The sequence below is a fragment of the Dipodomys spectabilis genome, unplaced genomic scaffold, assembly GCF_019054845.1.
Source record: "Dipodomys spectabilis isolate Male_0828 unplaced genomic scaffold, ASM1905484v1 ptg000363l, whole genome shotgun sequence".
In the NCBI taxonomy this organism is placed as follows: Eukaryota; Metazoa; Chordata; class Mammalia; order Rodentia; family Heteromyidae; genus Dipodomys; species Dipodomys spectabilis.
The window spans coordinates 2,561,932-2,583,111 of NW_024871040.1; the positions used below are offsets into that span (position 1 = coordinate 2,561,932).

The window sequence follows — 21,180 nt, forward strand, 5'->3', positions numbered from 1 at the left end:
AGCTTTTGTTTTCATATTTCCACTGTTTTCCCCCTTTTTTCAGTGCTTAGGATCAAACCCATAGGCTTCATGTATGTTAGGCAAGCACTGAGGTATGTACTCAGACTAAAGGGGAAATAAACTTTTTTTCCCCACTCTTTCTTTTGGTGGTTATAGTGGGGCTTGAACTCAGGGCTTTGTGCTCTTGATTGTTTTTGTCACTCAAGGCAGGTACTCTACCACTGGAGCCACACCTCTACTTCCATCTTTTTTTGTTTTTTGGTCTGTAGTGGGGCCTGAGCACTGTCCCTCAGCTCTTTAGCTCAAGGCTGGCGCTCTACCATTTGAGCCATAGCACCACTTGGGGCTTTTTCTGCTTATTTGGTGCTGAGGAATCGAACCCAGTGTCTTGTGCATGCAAGGCAAGCACTCTACCACTGAGATACCTTCGCAGCCCCTCCATCTTTTTGCTGTTTAATGGGACATAGGAGTTTCACAGACTTTTCTGCCCAGACTGGCTTTGAATCATAGTTCTCAAATCTCAGACTCCTGAGTAGCTGTAATTACAGGCATGTTCCACCAGTGTCTGGAAAAGTTTTTAATTAAAATGCTTCAACATAGTAGATCACCTTATTACATAAAATTTTCTTAGGTCATTAATTAGGGGGGAAAAAGAAGGAAAATGGCCATTAGCTAAATGAAGATAAAACAAATGTGAATTATGCATAAGTTAGCAGGCACAGCCTCCCCTAGCATACCCCTCAAAGCAATTAAAATTCTGGTGATGATCTTTTTGGCAAAGCCACCTCCTCAAGAGATACAGACTCTGGATGAAGCCCAAGGTTTGCTAATTTAGTATAAGTCTGTGCTTCAGAAAAATACAGCGAGGAAAGTAAATTTTTCTCAAAACAGTATGTTTACAAGTTTTAAGAACATTTCTTAGATAAAGAAAAACTTCTATAATACTTTCATGTGGAATATTGCTGATGAGCAGGCACTGTGCTGTTGTTTTTATTTTGTTTTGGGTTTTGTATTATTCTTGGGACTAACCCATGCCATAGGCATGTTAGGCAAGGACTGATGGCCCAGTTGGGACTAGTTTGTAGCTGACTTGAGACATGCATTCTACAGGCAAATATACTTTAAATCTGTATGTACCAAGAAGGCATTGGTGACTGGGTTGTTGTTTTACATGAGAACTCTTGCCTGTGAATTTTTCAGTGAAACAGATGTTTGTTTGTTTGCCAGTCCTGGGGCTTGAACTCAGGGCCTGGGCATTGTCCCTGAGCTTCTTGTGCTCATGGCTAGCACTCTTACCACTTTAGTCACAGCATCACTCTGGCCTTTTCTTTTTTTTTTTTTCTTTTTCTTTTTCTTTTTGGATCCGGTCGTGGGGCCTGAACTCTGAGCCTGGGCACTGTCCCTTGGCTCTTCAGCTCAAAGCTAGCACTACCACTTGAGCCACAGTGCCACTTCTGGGTTTTTTCTTTTTGCTTATGTGGTGCTGAGGAATCGAACCCAGGGCCTCATGCATGCAAGGCAAGCGCTCTACCACTGAGCCACCTTCCCAGCCCATCATTGTTTGTTTGATTTTTTGTCGGTCGTGGGGCTTGAACTCTGGGCCTGGGTGTTGTCCCTCAGCTCTTCAGCTCAAGGCGAGCGCTCTATCACTTGAGCTACAGCACCACTTCCCTGGCCTTTTCTGTTTATGTGATTCTTTTTTTTTTTTTGGTCGGTTGTGGGGCCTGAACTCTGGGCCTGGGCGCTGTCCCTCAGCTCTTCAGTTGAAGGCTAGCACTCTACCACTTGAGCCATAGCACCACTTCCGGCTTTTTTCTGCTTATGTGGTGCTGAGGAATCGAACCTAGGGCCTCATGCATGCAAGGCAAGTGCTCTACCACTGAGCCACCTTCCCAGCCCTCTGTTTATATGGTTCTAAAGAATCAAACTCAGGACTTCATGCATGCTAGGCAAGCACTCTACCACTAAGACACATTTCCAGACCCACAGATGTTTAATGCCTTTTTTTGGGAGGGGGTGTCAATCGTGGGGTTTGAACTCTGGGCCTAGGCGCTGTCCCTGCGCTCTTCAGCTCAAGGCAAGCACTCCACCACTTGAGCCACAATGCCACTTCCGGTTTTCTAGTGGTTTATTGGAGGGAGATAAGAATCTCTTGGACTTTCTTGCCCTGGCTGGCTTTGAACTGTGATCCTCAAATCTCAGCCTCCTGAGTAACTAGAATTACAGGCGTGAGCCACCGGCGCCTGGCTCACAGATGTTTATTTTAATGGTTAAGTAGTCTTTTACAAGATGAAATATGGGATTTATTTTCTTACTTTGGCGAGCATATAAGTTTTCTTCTGGCTTTATATTTTGAGAACCAGTGACAAAGACTTTGTCATCTATATTACCAGGGTAGTTTGTAGGATATGAGCCATTAGATTAGGCCTGGGAGGAAGAGTGTGATAGTTGTGACAGGGTCCAAAGGAAGCCTGTGACTTATGCTAGCACCAGTGATTCATACCTGGAATTCTAGCTATGCAGAAGGCTGAGATTTGGAAGATCACTGTTTGAGAGCAGCCTAGCAGAAAAGTCCATTGAGACTGTAGCTAAAGTAACCAGCAAAAGCTGGGTGTTGGTGGTTCACATCTGTAATCCTAGCTACCCAGAAGGCTGAGATACGAGTATCAAGATTCAAAGCCGGCCTGGGCAGGAAAGTCAGTGAGACTCTTTATCTCCAGTTAATCACCAGAAAACTAGAAGGGGAGCTGTGGCTTGGTTTGAGCAAAAGGACTCTGGGACAGCTCCCAGGCCCTGAATTCAAGCCCCACAACTACTGTCACACCAACAAAAGCCCCAGCAAAATGGGTTAGTGGCATGGCTGAAGTAGTAGAGCACCAGTCGAGCAAGCAAGCCAAAAGAATTAGAGGCCTCGGGGCTGGGAAGGTGGCTCAGTGGTAGAGCAGTTGCCTTGCATGCTCGAGGCCCTGGGTTTGATTCCTCAGCACCACATAAGACAAAAGCCGGAAGTGGCGCTGTGGCTCAAGTGGTAGAGCGCTAGCCTTGGGCTGAAGAGCTGAGGGACAGTGCCCAGGCCCAGAGTTCAGACCCCATGACCGGACCCCCCCCCCCCCAAAAAAAAAAAAAAGAATTAGAGGCCTCAACTTCAAACACCAGTATCACTTCCTTAACGCCCCCCTCCCAAAAAAAAGATAGCTACTGAGTTTACTTGATAATTTAAAAATTAACTTAGTCTAGACATGTGTGCATAAAGAAAAGGTCTCTGTAGAACAGACTATATGTGTTCATATGATTTAAAACATATATAGTTATAATATACACCACAGAAGTATGACAGAACTTTCTTAAATACTGAGAATGCAAGGAAGAAGATCATTCATTATATAGGAGAGTGATTTAAATTATACAGACATTGTATAAAATAAGAATGTTCTCCAGAGTAATTTTCTTTTTCTGTTAAGGTACCCAAGCCCACCAATGGGATCTGTCTCAGCACCCAACCTGCCAACAGCAGAAGAAAATCTGGAATATGTACGGACTCTCTATGATTTTCCCGGAAATGATGCTGAAGACCTGCCCTTCAAAAAGGGTGAGATCCTGGTGATAATTGAAAAGCCCGAAGAACAGTGGTGGAGTGCCCGGAACAAGGATGGCCGGGTTGGGATGATTCCTGTTCCTTACGTTGAAAAGCTTGTGAGATCTTCGCCTCATGGAAAGCATGGAAATAGGAATTCCAACAGTTATGGCATCCCAGAACCTGCTCATGCGTATGCTCAACCTCAGACCACAACTCCTCTACCTACAGTTTCCAATACTCCTGGAGCAGCAATCAACGCTTTGCCATCAACCCAGAATGGACCTGTGTTTGCAAAAGCAATCCAGAAAAGAGTACCTTGTGCTTATGACAAGACTGCCTTGGCATTAGAGGTAAAAGCTATAAAGATTGGCCTTATGGTACTTGGACATTGGGTTTTCATTATTAGTTTGATTTAGGTTGGGCAAAGTAATCCTTGCTCATTTAGTTATATTCATAGAAATCAGAGAAGATGGTGATTTTTGAAGATGCACTCTTGGTGTTTTCGCTAATTATTGGCTTTTCCTGTTGGTTATTTCTCCCAAATTCTCAGCTTTTTGATAGTTAATTGGAGATAAGAGTCTCACAGACACTTCTGCTGAGGCTGCCCCCCCCCCTTTTTTTTTTTTTGCTTCCAAAGCCTCATAGATTTAGTTTCAAAATAGTTGATTTTCTTTCCAGTAAGAAAAGATAATGATTACAAAGATCACTTAGAGGCAGAATCATCATATAGATATATCATTACTTAAATGGATTCATAGTAACTTTTCCAGTTAGCATCTTTCTGTGGCTTACTAAAATACTAAAGAAAAAAAGCTGTGAAAATGAATGCAGATCAGCCTATTGGTTGTGTTTCAAAAAGTAGGTGTTTAATGTTTGGTACAATTGATAAGCCTGGGTAAGCACAAACCTCATGATAGCCTAGTGGGTTTAGGAAAGAAAGGTGGATCTGAAAAACAAAGTAAATTTTAGTACCTTTTTGCGTGTATATGTCGGTCCTGTGGTTTGAATGCAGGACCTGAAACTGTCCCTTAGCTTTTTCACTCAAAGCTGGAGCTCTGTTACTTAAGTCACAGCTCTACTTCTAGCTTTTTGGTAGTTAGATGGGAATAAAGGATCTCACAGACTTTCTGCCAGGCTGACTTCAAACTATGATCTTCAGATCACAGCCTCCTGTGTAATTGGGACTACAGACATGAGCCATCAGTACTTGGAGGGTTTTGTTGGTGTTGTTGTTTATGGTAGTACTAGGATTTGAACTCAGGGCCATGAGTTTTGGGTAAGCTTTCTTGCTCACAGTTGGCAGTCAACCACTTGAATCATGTTTCTTTTAGCATTTTTGCTGGTTAATTGTAGATAAGTCTCAAATTTGTCTGCTAAGGTTGGCTGGATCTTGTTTTTTTTTTTTTAAGTCTAAATAAATAAAGTTAGATTAGCTGTAAATATTATTATATCAAAACATGGGATTGGCCAGGCACTGGTGGCTCATGTTTGTAATCCTAGCTACTCAGGAGGCTGAGATCTGAGGATCACAGTTCAAAGCCAGCCCAGGCAGGAAAATCCGTGAGACTCTTATCCAATAAACCACTCAGAAAACCAGAAGTGGCCCTGTGGCTCAAGTGCTGGAGCACTAGCCTTGAGCTGAAGAGCTGAGAGACAGCGCCCTGGCCCAGAGTTTGAGCCCTACAACTGACAAAAAACATGGGATTGGATGACTTGCAGACAAGGGGATTGTGGTTCGAGGCCAGCCAGAACAAAATGTTAGTAATACCCCATCTTAAAAGCTAAGCTTGCCGGGCGCCGGTGGCTCACGCCTGGCCTGTAATCCTAGCTACTCGAGAGGCTGAGATCTGAGGATTGGTTCAAAGCCAGCCCGAGCAGGAAAGTCCGGGAAACTCTTATCTCCAATAAACCACCAGAAAACCGGAAGTGGCGCTGTAGCTCAAGTGGTAGAGCGCTCGCCTTGAGCTGAAGAGTTGAGGGACAGCGCTCAGGTCCAAGAGTTCAAGCCCCACCGCCAAAAAAAAAAAAAAAGCTAAGCTTGCCAGACCAGACCCTAGTGTCTCACATCTGTAATCCTAGCTATCCAGAAGGCTGAGATTTAATGATTGAGGTTAGAGCCAGCCTGGACAAATAGGAAAGACTTTTATCTCCAATTAGCCAGGAGAAAGCTGAAAGTAGAGGCATAGTTGAAGTGGTAGAGCAATAACTAGCGCAATGAGCGAAAACTCTGAGCAAGAGAAAAAGGACCTGAATTCAAGATCCAACACCACCTTTGAGCTTCTATGCCCTTACCTGTAAAATGCACTTTTTCTCTTATTCTGTCCTTAGCAGACTGTTCTGAAAACCCGGTAAAATGATACTTGTAAGCCAGATGCTAAGTAGCTCATGCCTGTAAACCTAGCTACTCAGGAGGCTTGAGATCTGTAAGCCAGATCTTGTAAGCCAGATGCTAGTAGCTCATGACTTTAAATCTAGCTACTCAGGAGGCTTGAGATCTGGAGAATCACAGTTCAAAGCCAGCCCGGGCAAGAAACTTCATGAGGCTCTTTTTTCCTGGGTGTCAGCCCTTCAGCTCAAGGCTAGTGCTCTACCACTTGAGAAACAACACCATTTCTGGCTTTTTCTGCTTTTGTGGTGCTGAGGAATCGACCTAGGGCCTCATGCATGCAAGGCAAGCACTCTACCACTGAGTCACCTTCCCAGCCCTTCATGAGGATCTTATCTCCAATAAACTAATTAAAAAAGTGATGTTGTGGCTCAAGTGGTAGAGCACTCGATTTGAACAAAAAAAGCTCAGAGAGCACCCAGGCCTAGAGTTCCAAGTCCCAAGACTGGCCAAAAAAAAAAAAAAGATGATGGTGCTTATAAAGATGTTTTGTCAGGGCTAGGAAGGTGGCTCAGTGGTAGAGCGCTTTCCTTGCATGCGTGAGGCCCTGGGTTTGATTCCTCAGCACCACATAAGCAAAAAGAAAAAAGCCGGTAGTGGCACTGTGGCTCAAGTGGTAGAGCACTAGCCTTGAGCTGAAGAGCTGAGGGACAGCGCCCAGGCCCAGAGTTCAGGCCCCACGACCGGACCCAAAAAAAAAAAGATGTTTGTCACCACAGAATGCTATATAAGTATTGTTATAACGTGCTTATCATCCAGTACATTATCAACTTGTATATATATATTAGAAAAACTGAGATTAAGTTGTTAACTATTGTTGTCTGTATTCATCCCAAGGTCAAAATAGGGGGAAAGTTGAGAGAGCACTCATGCCCACACAGGGATGAAGTAATAGAGTTGATTGCTTCAGAAGAGCAAAATATAATCTACAGCCTGCACACAGCTGAAAGTTAGCTATAATTTATGTGTATTTTTCCATTGATTATCCTGTTTTCTTTAGAACCAAGAAATAATATCTACATATATTATAGATGAAAGTTTGTTTCAGACTCAGTGATTATACCTCCCTTTCATGTTGGCTATAAGGAGGAAAGATTGAAGGCTGGGAATGTGGCTTATTGGTAGAGTGGTTACCTGGTCTTCATGAAGCCCTGGGTTCAATTCCTCAGTACCACAAACAGAAAAGGCCTGAAGTGGCACTGTGGCTCAAATGGTAAAATGATAGCCTTGAGCAACGTCCTGAGTTCAAGCCCCAGGACCATCACAAAAAAAGGAAAGAGTGAACATCTGAGACTTACAGTGGGTACCAGAGATCAGAGAGGACCCATGTGCTTTTTTATTTACACACACACTCTCTCTCTCTCTCTCACACTCACTCTTCCCAGGAGAGGTAGAGCAAAGAAACCAGAGCAAAACCCCAGCATGATGGTACACATCTATAATTAATAAAGCAGGTGAGGCAGAAGAATAGGAGTTCAAGGCCAGCATGAGCACCACAAGGAGATTCTGTCTCAGAAAACAAGCCAGAAGCTAGGTATAGAGGCTCAAGCCTGTAATCCCAGCTACTTGGGAGAGCAAATTCAAGACTCACCTAGGCAAAAAACACTTGTCTCAAAAAACAAGCCTGGGGGGGAGGGGTATGGTGACACATACCATGGTACACAGAAAACAGAGGTGGGCTGGGCTCAAGCCTGTAATACTAGCTACTCAGGAGGCTGAGATCTGAGGATCAAGGTTCAAAGCCAGCCCAGGCAGGAAAGTCCGTGAGACTCTTATCTCCAATTAACCACCAGAAAACCGGAAGTGGCACTGTGACTCAAGTGGCAGAGCACTCGCCTTGAGCTGAAGAGCGCAGGGACAGCGCCCAAGCCCAAAGTTAAAGCCCCATGATCAACAAAAAAAAGAAAAAGAAAACAGAGGTGGTAGAATTGTAGTCTGAGAGCCAGGCAGAACCCAGGATCCTGCCTAAGAAAAGCAAAACTGGGTGCTGGTAGCTCATGCCTGTCATCCTAGCTGCTCAGGAAGCTGAGATCTGAGGATCACAGATTGACGCCAGTACAGGCAAAAAAGTCCCTGTGAGACTCTTATCTCCAATAAACTACTCAGAAAAAGCTAGAGGTGGCACTGTGGCTCAAGTGGTAGAGTGCTAGCCTTGAGCACAAAGAGACTCAGCGACAGTGCCCAGCCCCTGAGTTCAAGCTCCCAGTCCTGGCCAAAAAAAAAAAAAAAAGGACTAAAGCAAAAACAGTGGGGGATGGGTCAAGTGGTAGAGTGCTTGCTTACTAGCAAGAGAGCTAGTTCATACCTTAGTACTACCAAAAGAAAAAGAAAAGCAGGCAAGAAGGAAGGAAGGAAAGAATAGAAGAAATGAAGAAACTAAGGAATATATTAGTGTAAACTGCTTATATTGATTTTCTCCAGCCTTCTCACTCCCCACATAAATCTGTCCCTGTACAAATAAACTTCTGGCCCGATCCACACCTTTGCACTTTAGGATAGCATAGATCCTCTGGACTCAGCACCCTCAGGTATTGAAGTAGGATTTCTTTTTTTTTTTTTTGTCGGTCGTGGGGCTTGAACTCTGGGCCTGGGCGCTGTCCCTCAGCTCTTCAGCTCAAAGCGAGCACTCTACCACTTGAGCTACAGTGCCACTTCCGGTTTTCTGGTGGTTTATTGGAGATAGGAGTCTCACGGTCTCTCCGGCCCGGGCTGGCTTTGAACTGTGATCCTCAGATCTCAGCCTCCTGAGTAGCTAGGATTACAGGCGTGAGCCACCAGCGCCCGGCTGAAGTAGGATTTCTTAAGAGCTTAAAGAGTGGCCAGGAGTTCAGAGAGCTCGGTTAATGATGTATATTTTAAGATAGCCTACATACTTGGCCTTTAACTAACTCCCCTGATCTCTCATACCCCAGAGAGAGGTCTTGGTACCTGAGCTTTCTCATGACGGTAATCCAGTTCTCCAAAGAGAACTAACTGCTGGCTTTGTTTAGCTCTTTATATAGAGCATGTATAAATGAAACCCAAGCAGTACTCCTTTGCCACACTGTTTATGTTATTTCTCATTTATATATATTTAAGACTTTTGTGTAAGAAATTTTTAGTTATAAGTGAATGTTTCTATGATTATGTTACCTTCTAAAACCATTAGAGTAGTAAGGTATCTTGTTAAAAACAACTCTCTTAGGACTGTTGCAATTAGGCTATCAGGAAAAGTATTAAAATTTAAATGAGAAAACCATGGAACAAGTAGGACAAAGTGTGCTAGTAATTGGGGCTTGCTTATTCCCCTTGATAGTATAACAGAGAAGACTGATGGCTTGGGTGAACTGTGTCTCTCTAATTATTTTGCACTTTTTTTCCCCATAAAATTGGATTTTTTTTTTTCCAGTTGTGGGGCTTGAACTCTGCCCCTGAACTCTCTCACTCAAGACTAATGTTCTACCACTTTGAGTCACTGCTCCACTTCTGGTTTTCTGGTGGTTAATTGTTTTTTGTTTTGTTTTTCTGTTTTGTTTTGTTTTTTGGTCCGGTCGTGGGGCCTGAACTCTGGGCCTGGGCGCTGTCCCTCAGCTCTTCAGCTCAAGGCTAGTGCTCTACCACTTGAGCCACAGCGCCACTTCCGGCTTTTTTCTTATGTGGTGCTGAGGAATCGAACCCAGGGCCTCAGGCATGCAAGGCAAGTGCTCTACCACTGAGCCACCTTCCCAGCCCTCTGGTGGTTAATTGGAGATAAGAGTCACAGACTTTCCTGTCTGATCTCAGCCTGCTGAGTAGCTAGGCTATAACCACCAGCACCTGGCAAAACGTAATTTTTGCTAGAATCTTTTTGCAAATAGAAACTTAAAACTAGTCTTACAGGAAGTGGAGCTGTGGCTCAAAGTGGTATACCACTAGCCTTGAGCAAAATAGCTCCGGGACAGCGTCCAGGCTCTGAGTTCAAGACCCATGACGAAGGGAGGGAAGGAGGGAGGGAGCGAAGGAAGGGGGGAGAGAGGAAGGAAGGGAGGGAGAGAGAGAAAGAAAGAAAAGAAAAGAAAATTACTCCATTAAAAATAAAAACAACAAAAACAAACCTAGTCTTCCATTTAGCCATTTTACATTCTTGCTTCTTTTCAAGAAGTTGGTTCTGGGATTTTATTTTAAAGAGAACACTTGTGACCTGTATAAGATGCCTATATCCCTGTGCCTTAAAAACAGCAGCAGGAACAAAGAGGCTCCTAGGATTCGAGGCACACTTACAAGAAAGCTCTCAGAGTGGGCTGGGAAGGTGGCTCAGTGGTAGAGCGCTTGCCTTGCATGCATGAGGCTGCGGGTTCGATTCCTTAGCACCACGTAAGCAAAAAGAAAAAAAGTCAGAAGTGGCGCTGTGGCTCAAGTGGTAGAGCGCTAGCCTTGAGCTGAAGGGCTGAGGGACAGCGCCCAGGCCCAGAGTTCAGGCCCCATGACCGGACCCAAAAAGAAAAAAGAAAGAAAGTCCGTGAGACTCTTACCTCCAGTAAACCACTAAAAAACCGGAAGTGGCGCTGTGGCACTAGCCTTGAGCTGTGAAGAGGGCAGGGACAGCAACCAAGCCCAGAGTTCAAGCCCCACAACCGACGAAAGAAAGGAAGGAAGTAAGAAAATTAGTTTGGGGACTGGGAAGGTGGCTCAGGGGTAGAGCGCTTGCCTTGCATGCATGAGGCCCTGGGTTCTATTCCTCAGCACCACATAAGCAAAAAGAAAAAAGCCGGAAGTGGCACTGTGGCTCAAATGGTAGAGTGCTAGCCTTGAGCTGAAGAGCTGAGGGACAGTGGCCAGGCCCAGAGTTCAGGCCCCACGACTGGACCCAAAAAAAAGGAAAGAAAGATAGTTCTCAGGCTGAAGGAGGCAGCACAGCTCATTCCAAAAGATCTTTCATCAAAATAGAATACTTGTAGTGAGGATGCTGTTAAAAATGCCTGTAGTCAGAGGGGCTGGGAAGGTAGCTCAGCGGTAGAGTGCATGCCTTGCAAGCATGAGGCCCTGGGTTCGATTCCTCAGCACCACATAAACAGAAAAAGCCGGAAGTGGCTCTGTGGCTCAAGTGGTAGAGCGCTAGCCTTGAGCTGAAGAGCTGAGGTACAGCGCCCAGACCCAGAGTTCAGGCCCATGACCGGCATAAAAAAAAAATAATACCTGTAGTCAGAATTATATTCTGACACTGGAGAAGCAAGATGGTTAGGAAAATAGTATGGACCTATGTTTAAGTCCTTTTTATTTGTGTAATAATCTTGGACAGGTTACTTGAGTCTTCTGAGCCTAACCAAAAAAACAACCAGACTCAACCAGAATTGATGTCAGAGTTGGCACAAGAGTTCATTGATTATGTATTCATGTAGCTAACATGAAACTAGCAGTGTGACTACGAGGATGAGTTGGGATGGTGGTATAAGTAACTGTTGGTCTAGGAAGGCTGCCTAGTGGAGGTCATCTTGACAAGAATTTTTTTTTTTTTGGGGGGGGGGTGGGGTTGGGTCTGGTCATGGGTCCTGAACTCTGGGTCTGGGCGCTGTCCCTCAGCTCTTCAGCTCAAGGCTAGTGCTCTACCACTTGAGTCACAGTGCCACTTCCAGCTTTTTTCTTTTTGCTTATGTGGTGCTGAGGAATCGAACCCAGGGCCTCATGCATGCAAGGCAAGCACTCTGCCACTGAGCCACCTTCAGCCCATCTTGACAAGAATTTTGAGGGATGAGTAGAAGGTAGCTGGGTAAAATATCAGAAGAATTTGCATGAAGGAGATTGACTCCACTGTAATGGTAGGTAGGTGAGTAGTTGAACATACCTGGTGGCATATCTGGCCCAAGCAAAAGTGGCAAGAGGCAAAATAGGGGAAGTAGCTTTTTGCTGTATCACAGGAGTTAAGCTGAGGAGATGAAAAGAAATTTTACATTACCTTCATTTTAGGCATGAAGTAGTTGTATAAAGAGATTACAAGTCTGTAAGTCAGATTATGAGTATAATTCATCTTGATCAGTGTCATCTCTTCCATCATTCTCCCTCATCTTCCCCCCTTTGTCCCTCTCCTTCTTATGTAGTTCAATTACATAAAGTACATTGACTATAATAACTACATTTTCTTCCCTTTCCTCCAAACATGTGCCTTTCCTCATTGCCTGCTCCCTAACATGTTTCTGCTTCCTGATATTCATTTTGGTAAACAGTTCTTAGTTCAAGAGTTACACCATTGGACTCTCCCTCCTCCAAGTGTACTTTAATTAGTTTTTTGGGGTGTATATGCATAAAACCCTGTGTATGTTAATGTATTTAGACTTCATTTAACGTAATTTTTTCTAGGTCCATCTATTTCCCTGCAAATGGATGGGATAAATAAAATTCCATTGTATATACGTACCACATTTTCTTTTTTTTTGGGGGGGGGGGTCCGGTCGTGGGGCCTGAACTCTGGGCCTGGGCCTGTCTCTCAGCTCTTCAGCTCAAGGCTAGCGCTCTTTTGCCTGAGCCACAGCACCACTTCCAGTTTTCTGGTGGATTATTGGAGATAAGAGTCTCACGGACAAGCCGGGCGCTGGTGGCTCACGCCTGTAATCCTAGCTACTCAAGAGGCTGAGATTTGAGGGTCGCGGTTCAAAGCCAGCCTGGGCAGGAGAGACCGTGAGACTCCTATCTCCAATAAACCACCAGAAAACCGGAAATGGCGCTGTAGCTCAAGTGGTAGAGCGCTCACTTTGAGCTGAAGAGCTGAGGGACAGCGCCCAGGCCCAGAGTTCAAGCCCCACGACCGACAAAAAAAAAAAAAAAGAGTCTCACGGACTTTCCTGCCCAGGCTGGCTTTGAACCTGGATCCTCAGATCTCAGCCTCCTGAGTAGCTAGGATTACAGGTGTGAGCCACTAGCACCTGGCTTTTTTTTTTTTTTTTAAACAGTCTTGGGGCTGACAGCCTAAGTGCTGTCCCCAAGCTACTTCTGCTCAAGGCAAGTGCTCTACCACTGAGCACAGCACCACTTCTGGCTTTTGGGGTAGTTTATTGGAGATAAAAATCTCATGGAGTATTCCTGCCCAGGCTGGCTTCAAACTGAGCTTCTTAGATCTCAGCCTATTGAGTAGCTTGAATTGCAGGCATGAGCCACCTGCACCTAGCTAATAAAAAACTTCTTAATCTGGGTGCTAGTGGATCATCTGTAATCCTAGCTACTTGGGTGGCTGATACCTGAGGATCACTTTTCCATGCCAGTCTGGACAGAAAAGTCCATGAGATTCACATAGTGTAGAGTAATAGCCTTGAGCAAAAGGTAATAAGCCCCAGTACTGTACATGCGCACGCGTGCACGCGCACACACACACACATACACACACACACACACACAGAGTTCTTTTTTTCTTTAAAGGTATAGAAGCTCCTTTTTGGGGGGGGAGAGGGCAGTTGGTTGTGGGGCTTGAACTTAGGGCCTGGGTGCTGTCCCTAAGCTCTTTTTCTCAAGACTAGCACTCTGCCACTTTGAGCCACAGCTCCACTTCCTCATTTCTTGTGGTTAATTTGAGGTAAAGGTCTTAGACTTTCTTGCCCCAGCTGGCTTTGTTTCTTTCTTTTTTGGGGGGGGGGGGTCCAGTCGTGGGGCCTCAACTGGGCCTGGGTGCTGTCCCTCAGCTCTTCAGCTCAAGGCTAGCGCTCTACCACTTGAGCCACAGTGCCACTTCCGGCTTTTTTCTTTTTGCTTATGTGGTGCTGAGGAATCGAACCCAGGGCCTCATGCATGCAAGGCAAGTGCTCTACCACTGAGCCACCTTCCCAGCCCCTCTTTTTTTTTTCTTTCTATGTGTGTGTGTTGGTACTGAAGCTTGAACTCATACTCTTGCTTAGCTTTTTTCCTTAAAGTTAACACTGTACCACTGAGTTACATCTCTGTTTTGAGCTTTTTTCAAGATGGTTGGAGATAAGAATCTGGAATTTGCCCTGGCTAGCTTTGAACTGAGATTCTCAGATCTCAGCCTCCTGAGTAACTAGGATTATAGGCGTGAGCCACCAGCACCCAGCCTAGAAGGACGTTTTGGTCAGTTTAATGAGTGCTACCAAATGTGCCTGCTCTAGAAAAAAGTTGCCAGACAAACCTCTTGGCTCTATTAAGAATGGTCTGATGCACAAGTGAGCATTCTTCTGTTCCAGATGTTGAATCCATACATGGTTTCAAAATCTAAATTGATAGCAGATACTGACTTTGGGAGTGACTGTCTTCTGGGGATAATGGCTTCCTTCTGGACTGAGCTGCTGCTATTAGTCTATTTTACTTTATTTTATTTTAGTCAGTCATGGGGCTTGAACTCTGGGCCTCAGTGCTGTCTCTTAGCTCTTCAGCTGAAGGCTAACACTCTACCACTTGAGCCACAGTGCCACTTCCAGTTTTCTGGTCATTTATTGGAGATAAGAGTCTCACAGACTTTCTTGCCCAGGCTGGCTTTGAACCACAATCCTCAGATCAGCCTCCTGAACAGCTAGGATTACAGGCATGAGCCACCAGTGCCTGTGCTATTAATCTTGAGATTTAAAATGATGGCTTCATAGCCATTTTTCTGTTTCATATATCTTTTTTTTGGGGGGGGGGTCGGTCATGGGGCTTGAACTCTGGGCCTGGGCGCTGTCCCTCAGCTCTTCAGCTCAAGGCTAGTGCTCTACCACTTGAGCCACAGCGCCACGTCCAGCTTTTTCTGTTTATGTGGTGCTGAGGAGTCAAACCCAGGGCCTCATATATACAAGGCAAGCATATTACCACTGAGCCGCCTTCTCAGCCCTCCATGTATCATTTCTCTATTTTGGTCTAGTGCCTTTTCTTCATGATCACAGCAGAGAGATCCAGCCCAAGGTAATTCCTAAAAGGCAAAAATGAAGTGTTAATGTAAAGTGACTTCTCTTCTTCCTAGGCTGCTCTTTGATTCACCTCTGTAAGTTCAATACTGGTTTTCTGCCACTTGCTACTTTTTATATTGTATTGTTATCTGCCAAGACTATACTGTGGATTGTTGTCTAACTTGCAACAAAGTTGGAAATTCCTAGAGGATAAGAATTGACCTACCAGGTGCCGGTGGCACATGCCTGATAATAATCCTAGCTCCTCAGGAGGCTGAGATTTGAAGATCGAAGTTTGAAGCCAGTCCAGGCAGTAAAGTCTGTGAGACTCTTACCTCCAGTTAACCACCAGAAAACCAGTCTGTACAGTGACTCAAAGTAGAACACTAGCCTTAAGTGAACAGCATCCAGGACCTGAATTCAACCCCACAACCAACAACAACAACAAGATTGAAAACCCATTAGTTAATGCAGTGCCATGTTTCTCCATGCCACTCCCAACTTTTCCCTAGAAACCAGAGGCAGCAGTGATGAGGTAGGGATTGGACTCCACTTAGGGATTTTACAAGTAACAACCTCTCATGTACTTCCCGAGCCTTTTGGCCTACAGTCCTCTATATGTTTACTTTATTCTAAGAACCTTCCAAAGACAGAAGGAAACTGAGACTTAGAGCAGTTACTTCAGTCATGTAGCCAGTATATTGTTGTCCTAACACAATCCAAAGTTTACAACATGAACTTTTGCTATCTCATACCTTTTGGGGTTGTTATGTGTACTGTTACCAGGGCTGGAACTTAGTACCTCACACTCTCACTTTGCTTGCTTACTCACTTGCTGGTTTTCTGCCACTTGAGCCACACATTTACCCTGGCTTTTTGCTGGTTAATTGGAAGTGGAATCTTGAGGACTTTTCTGCTGGGGCTGAATTCAAACCATGATTTTCTAATCTCAGCCTCCTGAGCAGCTAGGGTTACAGGCATGGGTAACCTGTATTCAACACATGCCTGTTTTTATTTTTGTTTGTTTGTTTTTGTTTTTTTAAATGCAGTTTCTTCATGTAACCCAAGCTGGCCTCAAACGCATTATCCTCTTGCCTCAGCCTTTCCACTACTGGAAATATGGTTGTGTTCCATCACATGATTTCTATGTATCTGTTTTATATAGTCCAATTAGATGGGCAAGAGGCTATAAACTTTTGCCTATATTTTTGTCTTATTTATATTCTAACTACACAATATAGAGCATAGCCCAGGGCTCTGAGCTAAACTAATACCTCCATTGCAGTTGTTACAGCTGCCTTCATGTGCTGATGGGCTATAAAGTGTTTTTGTTTTTTATTTTTGTTTTTGCCAGTCCTGGGACTTGAACTCAGGGCCTGGATGCTGTCCCTGAGCCTCTTTGTGCTAGCGTACTTGAGCCACAGCACCACTTCCAGGTTTTTTAGAGTAGATTTTTGGAGTCATGGGGACTTTTCTGTCCAGGCTGGCTTCGAACTGCAATCCTCAGATCTCAGCCTCTTGAGTAGCTAAGATTACAGGTGTGAGCCACCACCACCTGCTTATGTGAAGTTTTATAAGGAAGTTTGATAGTCTTTAGGACTTGTTTGGCTTTGTTCAGGGACTTAAATTTCTTCAAGTGAAAAAACTGAGGACCAGAGTTTCTTAATACCAATTTGTAAGTATGTTTCAAGCAAAAGCCTGGAATGTGAGTTTTAACATCTTTGGGGTGGAGGGTCAGTTATGAGTCCTGAACTTGGCCTGGGCACTTGTCTTTGAGTTCTCTTGCTCAAGGCTACTAGCACTCTACTACTTTGAGTCACAGTGCCACTTCTGGTTTTGTTTTGTTTTTTGGGGGGGGGTCCAGTCGTGGGACCTGAACTCTGGGCTTGGGCACTGTCCCTCAGCTCTTCAGCTCAAGGCTAGCACTCTACCACTTGAACCACAACGCCACTTCTGGCTTTCTTTTTTTTCTGCTTATGTGGTGCTGAGGAATGGAACCCAGGGCCTCAAGCATGCAAGGCAAGCCCTCTACCACTGAGCCACCTTCCCAGCCCACTTCTGTTTTTTTGTTTTTGTTTTGTTTTTTGGTTGGGGCTTGAACTCAGGGCCTAGACATTGTCCCTCAGCTATTCAGCTTAAGGCTAGCACTGTACCACTTGAGCAACAGCACCCCTTCTGGTTTTCTCTGGTTTATTGGAGATAAAGAGTCTCATGGACTTTGCTGCTTGGGCTGGCTTTGAACCATGATTACCAGATCTCAGCCTCCTACGTAGCTAGGATTATAAGTGTGAACCACCAGCACCTGGCTTGTCATTGATTTTTCTGTACAAGCCGTCTTTAAGCCTCAACCTTCATATCTCAGCTTTCTGAGTAGCTGTGATAGCAGGTGTGAGCCACCAGTACCAATACTTTGTATCCCACTGCTATATCCCCAGTATTGGGATTATAGGCTTGTATCACTATATCCAACTTCCTCCTATCTTTTTTTTTTTTTTTGCCAGTCCTGGAGCTTGAAGTCAGGGCCTGGGCACTGTCCCTGAGCTGTTTTTGTTCAAGGCAGCACTCTACTACTTGAGCCACAACACCACTTCCAGCCCTGACAATTGTTTAAGTCAAATCATATCATATATTAAAAGATGGGAGTGGGCTGAGAATGTGGCTTAGTGGTAGAGTGCTTGCCTAGCATGTATGAAGCCCTGGGTTTGATTCATCAGCACCATATAAACAGAAAAGGCCATAAGCGGCCCTGCAACTCAAGTGGTAAAACACTAGCCTTGAGCAAAAGAAGCTCAAGGACAGTTCCCAGGCCCTGACTTCAAGCCCTGGGACCACACACACACACACACACACACACACACACACACACACACACACACACACACACACACACACACACACACACACACACACACACACACACACACACACACACACACACACACACACACACACACACACACACACACACACACACACACACACACCAATTATCAAGAGTCAAGCGTTCATCTCTACTATTTCTATCAGCTTAGTACCCAATGTGTGTGTGCTCAGAAGCTACTTTTCTTGGCATTCATTCTTGCCAACTGAGAAGTACACTAGGTATATTGGTAGCACTCTGTGTCTTTGACACAACTTGATTTTTAGATATAAGCATAAGCACTGGGAAAAAATGTATGGGTCTTGAAAGAAAATAAGTTTATTTGGATTCCATAGTGCTGGTGATTTAATATAAACTTGGGGGAGGGGGGAACTGCTCATGGGGCTTGAACTCAGAGCCTAAGTACTGTCTCTGAGCTTTTTCAAAGGCTCAGGGCTACTAGCTCTCTACCACTTTAACCCACAGCACCACTTCCAGTTTTCTGGTGGTTAATTGGAAATAAGAATCTCACGGACTTTCCTGCCTGTGCAGGCTTTGAACCACAACCCTCAGATCTTAGCCTCAGCCTCTGAGTAGCTAAGATTACAGGCATGAGCCACTGGCACCTGCCTAATATAAATTTTTTTTTTTTCTTTTTTCAGCACTAACTTTCTCTTCTTTCTTCTTCCCTACAGGTGGGTGACATTGTGAAAGTCACAAGAATGAATATAAATGGCCAGTGGGAAGGTGAAGTGAATGGGCGTAAAGGGCTTTTCCCTTTTACTCACGTCAAAATCATTGACCCTCAAAACCCAGATGAGAACGAGTGATTGCTGTTGCCTTGTTCCCTGCTGCTTCATCATTCTGCCTGTCATAGTCTCCTTTGAAGTGGGAAAGTGTTCTCTCTCATAGGGAAGTTACACTGCATTGCTGACCGAAGTCCAGCTTTCTGCAGACTGGCGGTCTCTCATACACATTTGGAATGCACACAGTGGCTGCCTCCTGGCATTTGTATCATAGTAGTCTTGTTGAAGAGTAGCCAATTTTAGAGTTCTTTTGAATCATAAACTGGAAATACTGGTGGAAGCACACAAGTGGAGAGAAGTAGACATGGAACGTCTTCTCATCACTGCCCTGTTTGTACTTGGGACTGGTTCTGTCATTTCTGTCATAGAAAAGCTTGAGGCCATGGTGAGATCCTGCGTGTTGCTGTTCCACAAAGCAGTGGCTCCACCGCCAACTTGTTTTCCTGTGGACAACAGGAAGTGAACTTTAAGAGAGAATTCTGTCCTGAAAACCCCAAATCTGGCTCTCCTTTTGTTTTCTTTTGGTTTGGTTTTGGAAGACTAATTAGTTAGACTTGTGTCTTGAACAGATTTTTAAGTAGCGGGTTGGATTTTTGTGATAGTCCAAGGAATAATATGTGCCTCTGAGCTTCTAACTAGAAGCTGCTGTAACTAAAGGAATATGAAGAGAACAGCCCTGAAGTGGAGGCATTTATTAGTCTTGGTTGCCAACAGTACCTTGTTTTGCCACATAGCAAACAACACAAACACACACAATCAGCAGTCATGGTGTGCCATGCTGGGTACACAGCCTCTTGGATTACTTTGTTCCCAAAAGCATCAGTATGGACGATGATTTGGGGAAACCTCTGCTGACTTTGTTCACCAGTGATAGGAGCAATGAAGGGTGGATCACTTAACTGGTTTTCTGACAGCTTTTCTGTGAAAGCATCCCTTTAAGGACTTATATTTCCTTAAAAATGGAAGTGGTTCATAGAATTACTGGGTTCACCAAAGCGTCACTATATTGCATTATCAAATTCTACTCATTAGCCGGTCACTGGTGGTTCATGCTTGTAATGTTAGCTACCCAGAAGGCTAGATCTGGGGATCACAATTCAAAGCCAGCAAGGACAGAAAAGGTCTGTGAGACTTATTTCTAGTTAATCACCAGAAAACCAGAAGTGGTGTTGTGGCTCAGAGTGGTAGAGTGCTAGCCTTGAGGCAAAGAGCTCAGGGATATTGCCCAGGCCCCAAGTTCAAGTCCCAGGATTGACAAAAATAAAAATTGATTAATTCATTAATTCTACTCATTGAAACCCACTCACGAATCTCCTTGCTTAGGCCAACCTTCCCCAGGCTGCCAGAAAAAGATGTCTGTTGCTGCCTCCACAGTCTTAAGCATCTGTGATGGTCCTAAGCAAAGGAAATAGTAGCTATGGAATTTGGTTCATGCACTTGAGTTCTAGGCTAATATTATAGTGACTAGGGGGAACCCTAAAACAAGTTACTGTTAACCATTTGTAGGTTTGTTGATGTTTAAGTGTTTTCTTGTTAGCTAAAAGAGATCTATTTATATAAGTCCATTGGTGCAAATATGTGACTAGTCCCTCAATCCCTCAAGTCTGGACCCAGCAGACTCATTTTGGAATCTTTATGCAGTGCAATCTGCTCATCTGAACCCTGACATCAAGCTTCTACTCAGAGTGAATACAGCAGACCTAGAAATGTAGCAGTGATCGAGTAAATAGCTCTAGCATTTACAAAGCACCTGTTGTTGTTAACTATGGCACTTTCTCTGGAGGTTCTTGGATTTTTTTTTTTAAAGGTTTAGAGCAATATATTGTAGTGACATAACCAGCAAAATACCTATTACATTACTTTTTCCATTACTTTTATTGATTTCTTTTTACGTCACTATTCCACTAAGCTGATGACTGCCATATTTACAGAATCTTGAGTGTACCTGTGACAAAATAATCATTGAAAAAAAACCACTGTCTACAACTTTCCTGAAAAAAAGTTATAGATCAGCTTTCCTTAAGCAGAGTGAAGTGCAGTCACACCCTGCACAACGCTGTTCCTTGCAGTTACCATCTTTGTTTTAGCTAGGTCTGCTGAGTTGAAGGTTTGTTCTGAATTCAGGCTCAGCCTAGAGCCCCCAAGTGGGGGCAAGAGTCTCTAAGCCGTACCACAAACAGTGTGTGCCTTTCAGACAGTGACCTGCTTCAGCCCTGCCCTTATTGCTTCCTGCAAGTGAGTGGAATGCCTAGCAGAAGGTGAATATGTGCACAGACTCTGAATCCTTGGTTTTGTTTTGGTTTTTACTGGGGATTGAACCCTAGCCTCATATGCAAGGCATGAAACCATCTCTCTTAGTTTCTCAAGCTGGCTCTAAAGCCTATGATACTTCTGCTGGGGTTACAAGGCATTTGCCACCATGCCTGGCTTAAGAAAGCCTTTTTGAAGTCACATATAACTGAAAACTTGGCTCCTTTAGATTATATTAGTTGGTTCAGTATGAGTAGTATATGGCTTTTCAGCTAGGTCTAGTGACCTATAAAACCCACCCTAGGCTGAGCACTTGAGAATAAAACTATCCAGAAACCTAGAGTTTAATTCTTTTTTTTTTTTTTTTTTGGGTCTGGTCATGGGGCCTGAACTCTGGGCCTGGGCACTGTCCCTCAGCTCTTCAGCTCAAGGCTAGCACTCTACCACTTGAGCCACAGCACCACTTCTGGCTTTTTCTGCTT

The 21,180-nt window shown here is 44.4% G+C and overlaps 1 protein-coding gene across 1 annotated transcript in view; it reads left to right on the top strand.

Moving 5' to 3' along the window:
* Positions 1-18,805, top strand: part of Crkl (CRK like proto-oncogene, adaptor protein) — a 34,739-nt gene extending 15,934 nt beyond the window's left edge. The window contains exons 2-3 of the mRNA XM_042666207.1: positions 3,462-3,927; positions 18,338-18,805. Of these exons, the coding sequence (XP_042522141.1) occupies positions 3,462-3,927; positions 18,338-18,472 (601 nt within the window). The 3' untranslated portion in view covers positions 18,473-18,805. The remainder of the gene's footprint in view (positions 1-3,461; positions 3,928-18,337) is intronic.
* The last annotated feature ends 2,375 nt before the right edge of the window (positions 18,806-21,180 follow it).